Here is a 9,744-nt window from a genome sequence, read left to right as displayed (position 1 = left end):
GCTCAGACAGTGGTAGATCAGAGATGGACCAGCTAAATCCACAATATTAAAAGGAATTAAGATGAGTAAGAGAATTGGGCCGTAATATAATCCCATGGAGATCATCTCAGTAAGTGTGGTTTCAAACGCAAGATGCTGGATCTTCCAATTGTATCACCAACCAAGTCCACCTTCAAGGCTGCCGGTAGCCTGGAGGCTGGGAACCTCTTAGATCCCAGGATCCGTTTCTGCCCTCCTTTTTGTGAAACTGGGCCACGTCTTCTGGTGGCACCAAGCAGGAGAGCACGCTGAAGGCCGGTTCTCGAAATGCCATCAAGCTGAGATGGGGATGTTGTCCTCGGCACGCCTGAGGCTGAGCAAGATGTAAATTGCTCCAAAACCAGGGAGCAATCTTGTCTGTGTCATTAATAATTCTCTCTGAAATAAGCATAACTGCATATCGGAGGGCGAACACAGCTGGCTGACACCCTTACAGGGGGGGGAGAGATATTGTTGGCCAATGGCAAGGGAAGAAAGGAAGGAAAAATAGAGAGGAAGGAAGGGAGGTAGGGAGGGAGGGAGGGAGCGGATGGGGTAGTGAGGGAGGGAGGAGGGAAGGAAGGAAGGTAAAATAGAGAGGAAGGAAGGAAGGAAGAAAGGAAGAAAGGAAGAAAGGAAGAAAGAAGAAAGGAAGGGGATGGGGTAGTAAGGGAGGGAGGAGGGAAGGAGAGGGAAGGAAGGAAGGAAAAATAGAGAGGAAGGAAGGAAGGAAGGAAGGGAGGGAGCGAGGGAGCGAGGGAGCGAGGGAGGGAGGGAGGGGATGGGGTAGTGAGGGAGGGAGGAGGGAAGGAGAGGGAAGGAAGGAAGGAAAAATAGAGAGGAAGCGAGGGAGGGAGCGAGGGAGGGAGGGGATGGGGTAGTGAGGGAGGGAGGAGGGAAGGAGAGGGAAGGAAGGAAGGAAAAATAGAGAGGAAGGAAGGAAGGAAGGAAAAATAGAGAGGAAGGAAGGAAGGAAGGGAGGGAGCGAGGGAGCGAGGGGAGGGAGGGGATGGGGTAGTGAGGGAGGGAGGAGGGAAGGAGAGAGGGAAGGAAGGAAGGAAAAATAGAGAGGAAGGAAGGAAGGAAAAATAGAGAAGGAAGGAAGGAAGGAAGGAAGGAGGAGGGAGCGAGGAGCGAGGGAGGGAGGGATGGGGTAGTAAGGGAGGGAGGAGGAGAAGGAGAGGGAAGGAAGGAAGGAAAAATAGAGAGAGGAATGGAAGGAAGGAAGGAAGGAAGGGAGGGAGCGAGGGAGCGAGGGTGGAGGGGATGGGGTAGTAAGGAGGGAGGAGGGAAGGAGAGGGAAGGAAGGAAGGAAAAATAGATGGAAAGGAAGGAAGGAAGGAAGGGAGGGAGGGGAGGGGGGTGGAGGGGATGGGGTGTAGTGAGGGAGGAGGGAAGGAGGAGGGAAGGAAGATAGAGAGGAAGCGGGGGGGGAGCGAGGGAGGGAGGGGATGGGGTAGTGAGGGAGGGAGGGAAGGAAAATAGAGAGGAAGGAATGGAGGAGAGAAAGAAAAGAAGATGATCAGTGGATTGCTGGTTTGGTGAAGCCACATTGCCCAATCCTCCTCCTTCTCTTCACCCTTTCAGGCATCTGGGCTGCTTCCAACCGCACGTTCGCTCGCGTAAACATTGGGAGGGGGGAGAGAGAGAGATTCCTCCCGGCGGCACCCATCACATTTGGGTCCTGCCTGCCTTGCTTTCCATAATTAAGGGGCGCCGTGTGCTTCTCCCCCCTCCCTCCCTCCCCCCCCCCCGCAGTTAGCTGTTGGGTTTTGGAAACAAAGCTGGACAGCCTGTTATTTCCATCAATCAGCCCTTTTGTTTGAGACACGGATGGGAGCAAAACAAAAAGGGAGACATATTTTGTTTTCTTCCCGGCTGCCATGTTGCTTGGATGGATCCCCATTCCGATCCCAGCTCCCCGTGTTCTGGCAGATGGCGGACCGTCGGCTTTATGGAAAAAAGCACAAAAATGGTAAACAAGCATGTTTCTTTTGTCACGGCACGGAAGACTTATGCTTCCATCCTCCTTGTTCTCATTGACACACCAGTGGCAGGCACTCTGGGGTATATTGTTCACCCGTCCTCTCCCCAAACCATCTGAATGAAAACTGACATTTGTGATGTTCAGCAGGGAGAAGCAGTCCCGTTTTTCTGCTCCCGTTCATTGCAACGGCCTGAGTTTTCCACTGGAGGAATTTCCTTGCTATTCTGCCTCCCTCTTCCCCATCACAGGTGGGGCATGGGGTGCTCATCTTTCGTGACGAGAGAATACACAATGTGTATTCTCATTTGTGAAAAGGTGGTCATCTCAAATTGTTTCCCATACAGATTGTGTTTTCCCCAACTAAGGCAACTGTGTTCCAAGTGCAGATACAATAGCAATAGCAGTTAGACTTATATACCGCTTCATAGGGCTTTCAGCCCTCTCTAAGCGGTTTACAGAGCCAGCATATCGCCCTCACAGTCTGGGTCCTCATTTCACCCACCTCGGAAGGATGGAAGGCTGAGTCAACCTTGAGCCGGTGTGATTAGAACCGTTGAACTGCAGATAACAGTCAGCTGAAGTGGCCTGCAGTACTGCACCCTAACCACTGCGCCACCTCGGCTGCACCTTCAGTCATTATATATTCTACAGCAGGGGGCAGCAACCTGTGGCTCTGGAGCCGCATGTGGCTCTTTCATCCCGCTGCTGTGGCTCCCTGTCACCAGTCGGCTCCACAATTGGTAGGGCCTCCAGTTAAGACAGGTAGAGGAAAAAGGATGCCGCGCTAGGAGGAGACTCTATGGTAGGGAACCGGACTTCCTGTTGGCTCCAAAATTGAACGGGGGGGGGGCTTCCAGTTAGAACCCTTGTGGCATTTTCAGTGTTTAAGGCTGCCGACTCCTGTTCTACAGAGTTCCACTATAAATATTTCGGGAGTCCTAAGTCTTCAAGGTAAACGAATAAACGCAATATATTTAGAGTAACAAGAATAAGAAACCCATCTCTCCAGTCTGGTTTTAAAGTCACACCTTGCGCAGGCCCTCCCCTGAAGAGGAGAATATGTAAACACAACAACGGATAGAGTGGATGGAGGGAGGAGTAGAAGGAAAGATAGGAAGGAGATGAGAAAGGAGAGGAATAGGAGAAAGGGAAAGGCAGAGGAAGAATGGGAGGGAATGTAAGAGTAGGAAAGAGGGGAGGAATGGGAAGAAGAGGGGAAGGGTAAAGGGGAGGAAGGGGAAGGAGAGAAGGGAAAGGATAGGAGGAAGGAAGGAAGGAGAGAAGAAGGAGAAGAAAGGGGGTAGGAAGGAGGGAGGGAAGGAGGGAGGGAAGCAAGGAGGGAAGGAAGGAGGGAAGGAAGGAGAGAAGGAGAGAAGAAAGGAGGGAAGGAAGGAGAGAAGGAGAGAAGAAAGGAGGGAAGGAAGGAGGGAATGTAGGAGAGAAGGAAGGGGGGAAGGAAGGAGGAAAGGAAGGGGGAAAGGAAGGAGAGAAGGAGAAAAGAAAGGAGGGAAGGGAGTAGGAGAGAAGAAACGAGGGAAGGAAAGAGGGAGGGAGGGAAGAAGAAGTAGGACCGTTGTAAGATAAGATGGATCTATGGGATGTTAAGAAAGCAATCTTCAAGTATATTGTCAACTGTAGGGAAAAAATTGTTATAAATACATATTATTAATAACAGTTATGAGATCATATAATTGTGAATGTATATATGAAATTGATAAAATAATTTAAAAAAAAATAAAGTCACGCCTTGCATCTTCACAAAATATTGAAGATTTAAAAAAAAAATTGAGTCAAGAAGGAAGTTTGAGGTGCCTCCAAAGATTCCCTACTGACCAATAAGATGGTTTGACTTCATTCCTTTAAGCAGACCGTTCCCTTCGTTACAACGATGCCATTGCTTGAATGACAGAATATTTGCCATTCTGTCAAGGTTGGGGTTCAGGGATGGAGCTGAAGCCTTGGCAATCAAGGGGCTTTTCTTTTATTTCTGGGGCGCAACGCTTTGCTCTGACACAAACCAATGTGAATTTGGAGTTACAGAGTTGGGTGGGACCTTGGAGGCCTTCTAGTCCATCCCCCTGCTTAGCCAGGACATTTAATTCAGCATTGAGGTGACGGGAGAACTGAAGAACTGAAAACCCTCCAGAAGACCTCGAGCCGAGGTGGCGCAGTGGTTAGGGTGCAGTACTGCAAGCCACTTTAGCTAACTGTGATCTGCAGTTCAGCGGTTCAAATCTCACCGGCTCAAGGTCGACTCAGCCTTCCATCCTTCCGAGGTGGGTGAAATGAGGACCCGGACTGTGGGGGCAAGTTGCTGATTCAATTTGCTAAAAAATATATATTTGTAAACCGCTTAGAGAATGCTGAAAGCCCTATGAAGCGGTATATAAGTCAAATAAATAAATAAATAAATAAGACATGAAAAAATAATAATAAAACCACCAGGTTTTAATGCTGGAATGGAAATAGGACCTTTCAATTTGCCATCGAGACTTCATTCCTAATTCTCCCTCTCTCTCCTCTTCAAGGAAATTGATGGTTTCCTAGAGTCGCTCAATCTTTCATTGGGAGCCAAACCAACGAATTCCTTCACTGGATGCCTCTGGGACCATCCATCTTCAGTCCCCACCCAGGAGGAGATCAAAAGGTTTTCAGTTCATTGTGGGGAGAGGGGGGGGGAACCATTTTCATCTGTGCAAAAGGGGAACAGCTCTTCATTTTTCAAGCCCCCCGCGTTCACCTGCTTCCGCTCGGAATCATTTCTCTCCATCTGCTGAAGCAGCTTCCCCCCCCTCCCCATCCAAAGTATTTTTAAATTTTACAGGGAGGACCAGACTCCCGGTTTGAATGGGAAGGCACGGTTGCTATAGCAACCACTAGGTAACCAACCAGCGATTGTCTAGGCCTCCCGGGGAGACGAGGCGTCTCAAAATTAATACGCCAGAGGGATGCAAAGCGAAGCAAAAATCCTAAAGAGGGTTAGCGACTAAATGGGAGAACCCCACCCCCACCCATATTTGAATGGGTCAAGGAGCTGGGTGCGAATTTCTGGAATAAAGAGCCCTCTTCTTTCCTTTCCATCTTGGGCGATGCCCTCCACACAATTTCTACTGCAGTGGGAAGTCGGGTGGTTTCCTCCTAATCTGCAAACGTAGCTTTGATTTGGCATGGTGGGCATTTCCCCCCATTCCAGGGCATTTCTCGGGGGGGTTTTTGCGTAGCTCAGCAGCTCTGCAAGGCGGCAGGAAACCATCGGCCTCATGAGCCGAAGGGCTGGAAAAAAAGAGAAGCAGGCAGGCAGAGAGAAGATTTGTTTCCCTAGCTCTCTTATCTGCCTATTTTGAATTTTCCTGATCTGGCGTAATCCCGTGATAAGTCCCTCCGAGGGCGAAATCCGACGCTTCTGAATTAAATCAATTTGGAGGGATTTGCACCGTCTCCCCAGTCGGTCTAGCCAAGCGAGCTTCGTTTACGCAACACCGTGGGAACGGCAAATCCGAATCAGAATTAACCCTCACGCGCTTTAGCCGTTCGTGGGAATGTTTTTGCTCGGTCCCGGCACGAGTCTGGTTGGCTATGATGTGCGGGCACCATTAGGGTGAAGGCAGAAAGCAAATTTCAAATGGACACTGGAAAGTTTTAACTTGGAGGCTGTAGATCAGTGTTTCTCAACCTTGGCAACTTGAAGATGTCCGGACGTCAACTCCCAGAATTCCCCAGCCAGCGAATGCTGGCTGGGGAATTCTGGGAGTTGAGGTCCGGACATCTTCAAGTTGCCAAGGTTGAGAAACACTGCTATAGATATTTCTTAGTCTGAACTCTCAAAACTATGCAACAGGGGAGACAGTATCATTTTTTCCTTCCTTCCTTCCTTCCTTCCTTCCTTCCTTCCTTCCTTCCTTCCTTCCTTCCTTCCCTCCCTCCCTCCCTCCTCTCTTCCTTCCTCCTCTCCTCCTCATCCCCTAAACAGCCTTCGGTCAGCTAATTTTCCTGTTTCTGTGCCTAACATGGAGACCAAACCCTTCGTGCAGGATGTCTTCAGAACTTCTGGAATTACATTCGTGGCCTCGCTCGTACTTCCCAAGAAGTTCTGATTGTCAACTCCCTTTTCCCCCCCCCTCCATTAGCTACTGCATCAACGCAAGCAAAGGGCAATGAGACAACATCCCAGACCTTGGCCTGGGAGGAGAGGCCACCCACGGGGCAGAAGAGACCCGCAGCCCCTCACCAGCAGCCCCCACCTCAAAATGATCTGATCATAATGCAGTTGACATCTGGGGGAGAGTGGGGGGCTGAGCGGAAGGCTTGGGAGTGGGACCACCGTGAAAACACGCAAAGGGAGCCTCTCATTTTGCATTCAGCACCATGGACAGCGCAGGCGGGAAGGGAGGAAGAGTGGAGGAAAGGAGGGAGGGGATAGAAGCGAGGGAGGAGAGGACACACAGAACCCTTTCTGGTAGGGGGCACTGCAGCCCCTCCTTGCCCCACCCACAGTCCTGCAAACCCACATCGAGCCCCGGTGATGTTCCTGAAGCTGCTGGACTGAAGCCGCCGTCACGTTCAGCTCAGCTGAGCCCCTTCCCCAAGGCCCCCCTGCGCCGCCCCCCCCCGTCATCCCGCTGGGGAGCTGATGGGCAGGCAAGCCTTGCTTTGCAAGCAGATTCTTTGCCAAAGGAGAAGCATCAGCACAACGCAAAGCAGGAATGCTCCGTTCGGAAAGACAAAGCAACACCCCCCTCAAACGAGTGGAAGCTGAAGAGAAATGTCGCAACGGGCAGTGCGGCTATCCTGGGCTTTGGCCAGATGGATATGCTTTCTCACAAGGCTGCCATTGGCGCGTTCTCTGGGCTTCTTCTCATCCCGTGCAATCCCTTCCTCCTCCTCAGCGTTGGGTGGGCCCAGAACATAGCTTGGTCCTCATTGGGTAATTAAAAAACAGCCCAATGGATTTTTTCCCCAGTCTATCTTTGCCTTTATGCAAACAAAAGAAGAAAGGAGGAAGGAGGAAGGAAGAAAGAAGAAAGAAGAAAGGAGGAAGGAGGAAGGAAGAAAGAAGAAAGGAGGAGGGAGGAAGGAAGAAAGAAGAAAGAAGAAAGGAGGAAGAAGGAAGAAAGAAGAAAGAAGAAAGGAGGAAGGAGGAAGGAGGAAGGAAGAAAGAAGAAAGGAGGAAGGAGGAAGGAAGAAAGAAGAAAGGAGGGAGGAGGAAGGAAGAAGAAAGGAGGAAGGAGGAAGGAAGAAAGAAGAAAGAAGAAAGGAGGAAGAAGGAAGAAAGAAAGAAGAAAGGAGGAAGGAAGAAGGAAGAAAGAAGAAAGGAGGAAGGAGGAAGAAAGAAGAAAGGAGGAAGGAGGAAGGAAGAAAGAAGAAAGGAGGAAGGAGGAAGGAAGAAAGAATAAAGAATAAAGGAGGAAGAAAGAAGAAAGGAGGAGGGAGGAAGGAAGAAGGAAGAAGGAAGAAGGAAGGAGGAGGAGGAGGAAGAAGAAGAAAGAAAGAAAGAAAGGAAGGAAGGAAGGAAGGAAGGAAGGTGGATGGATGATAGAGACAGACAGACAGACATAAATAGGGGGATGATAGGTGACATAGATAGGCTGAGTCATATATGGAATCTGTGTTATTTAAGACATGAGATAAAATTCTCATCCCCTTGAACATCATCATAACATGGCAACTACCGTCTTGATCCTTGGACCTTCAACAGGAGATAAGAGATGCAACTGGATGATGAATATAGATTAGGGAGGGAGACAGATGTGCAGTTGTATCTGTGACTAGATCCACCAACTCACACCCCAAATAGTGCCATCCTCCCAAGCACGGGCGCCGAACCCCACAAAAGACCCACAGCTGCAGCCATGGAGATATTAACAAAAACGTTGGTTTAATGGGCAGCATTTAACCTGAGGATTGTTCAGATGGAGTCCAGCAGCTTTGAGAAGGAAGATGTAGAAACTATATTGCTAGCACAAAGCTCAGCCTCGATCAGTTGATCCATCCTGACCAGCCTTGGAGATTAAACCAGGTTCTAAATGTCCAGGATTAAAAAAAAACAGAGGATTCTTCTCGGGTCAGCAGAACCAGGAAGGCGACCGCACGGTGGGGTGTTTTTAACCAAATTGCTGGGTTCGAGAAGGCAACCAGCTAAGGAAGAGCAGAGAGATCTTACTTTGGCGGGAAGGAACACAAAACTCCTGGGGGAATAGGGGGTGGGGGGGAAGCAGCAGCAGAAGCAAATATCTCCCACCAATGGACCTCATTTTCTGGAGACAGGTTGGCCAAAACATCTTCGCTCAACCATGAATTTTGCCATCTTTGCTCATGCAAAAGGGTCCTTGGAAAGCGAGCCCCGGGCAGGATGAGTCCTCCTACACCACCCACTGGGTGGAAATGGTTCCTGGCCAGGAGGAAGGGAATTCGCACCTCCCAAGGAGACCAGTTCCTCTCCATCATCTGGGATAGTAGTCTTTGGGGACACCAGTGAGATTCCTGAGCTTCAGAGCCATGTCCACCGTCTTGATGTAGCCGTTGATCATTTTCTTCATCTCCGGGGTGTAAGGGTCATACTCGAGTTTCCTCAGCCCTGACCGCTTGAAGTTTCCGTCCTTCTGTCCCTCCACGCACAGCAAGCGGTCCTCATGGACGGCGGTGCCCAGCAGGCTGACCATCCTCTTCAGCTGGACAAAGAGATCTTGCTTCAGGTCCTCAAAATGAACCACCAAGACCTTCTTGCCAAATTTCAACCAGTCGAGGGTATGTGTCACCCACCACGGAGCGTAGTTCTTGACGAACTCCGGCCATTCTGAGCAAAAGAAGGAAATAGGTTATTCATGAAACCTTTTCTTGGCGTCTTCAAAAGTCTGTCTGGACTTTTATCCCCTCTTTCTCCACCCCCAAGCAGAGATAAAAGCTTTAAAATAGCCTCTTTGCTTCATTAAACATCAATGGTATGGCTCCTCTTGTAAATTCCTATCTCCTAAGGCCATCTTAAAATTACTGCCATAGAGCAAAACAGATAGATTAGATAGATAGATAGATAGATAGATAGATAGATAGATGGATGGATGGATGGATGGATGGATGGATGGATGGATGGATGGATGGATGGATGGATGGATGGATGGATGGACGGATAGATAGATAAAAGATAGATATAGATGATATAGAAATAGATAGATAGATAGATAGATAGATAGATAGATAGATGGATGGATGGATGGATGGATGGATGGATGGATGGATGGATGGATGGATGGATGGATGGATGGATGGATGGACGGATGGACGGATAGATAGATAAAAGATAGATATAGATGATATAGAAATAGATAGATAGATAGATAGATGGATGGATGGATGGATGGATGGATGGATGGATGGATGGACGGGTAGATAGAAGATAGATATAGATGATATAGAAATAGATAGATAGATAGATAGATAGATAGATAGATAGATAGATAGATAGATAGATAGAGATATGATATGATATAGATAGATAAATAGATAAATAAATAAATATAGATAGATGATATAGATAGATAGATAGATAGATAGATAGATAGATAGATAGATAGATAGATAGATAGATAGATAGATAGGTAGGTAGGTAGATATAGATATAGATGATATAGTTAGTTAGAAATAGATAGATGATAGATAGATAGATAGATAGATAGATGATAGATAGATAGATAGATAGATAGATAGATAGATAGATATAGATGATATTGATAGATGGATAGATA

The 9,744-nt window shown here is 48.4% G+C and overlaps 1 protein-coding gene across 2 annotated transcripts in view; it reads right to left on the bottom strand.

Moving 5' to 3' along the window:
* Window positions 1-7,859: 7,859 nt before the first annotated feature.
* WSCD2 (WSC domain sialate O sulfotransferase 2) overlaps window positions 7,860-9,744 on the bottom strand; it is a 15,166-nt gene continuing 13,281 nt past the window's right edge. For both annotated transcript variants that reach the window (XM_087705441.1, XM_087705442.1), the window contains exon 8: window positions 7,860-8,798. In XM_087705441.1, coding sequence (XP_087561567.1) covers window positions 8,446-8,798 — 353 coding nt within the window. In that variant the 3' untranslated portion in view covers window positions 7,860-8,445. The remainder of the gene's footprint in view (window positions 8,799-9,744) is intronic.

Source organism: Thamnophis sirtalis, unplaced genomic scaffold, assembly GCF_051295495.1.
Source record: "Thamnophis sirtalis isolate CommonGarterSnake01/CBP01778 unplaced genomic scaffold, rThaSir2_p1.2 scaffold_2, whole genome shotgun sequence".
Taxonomy (NCBI): Eukaryota; Metazoa; Chordata; class Lepidosauria; order Squamata; family Natricidae; genus Thamnophis; species Thamnophis sirtalis.
The sequence above is the reverse complement of the archived record's forward strand: the minus strand, read 5'-3'. Positions and strand labels throughout refer to the sequence as shown.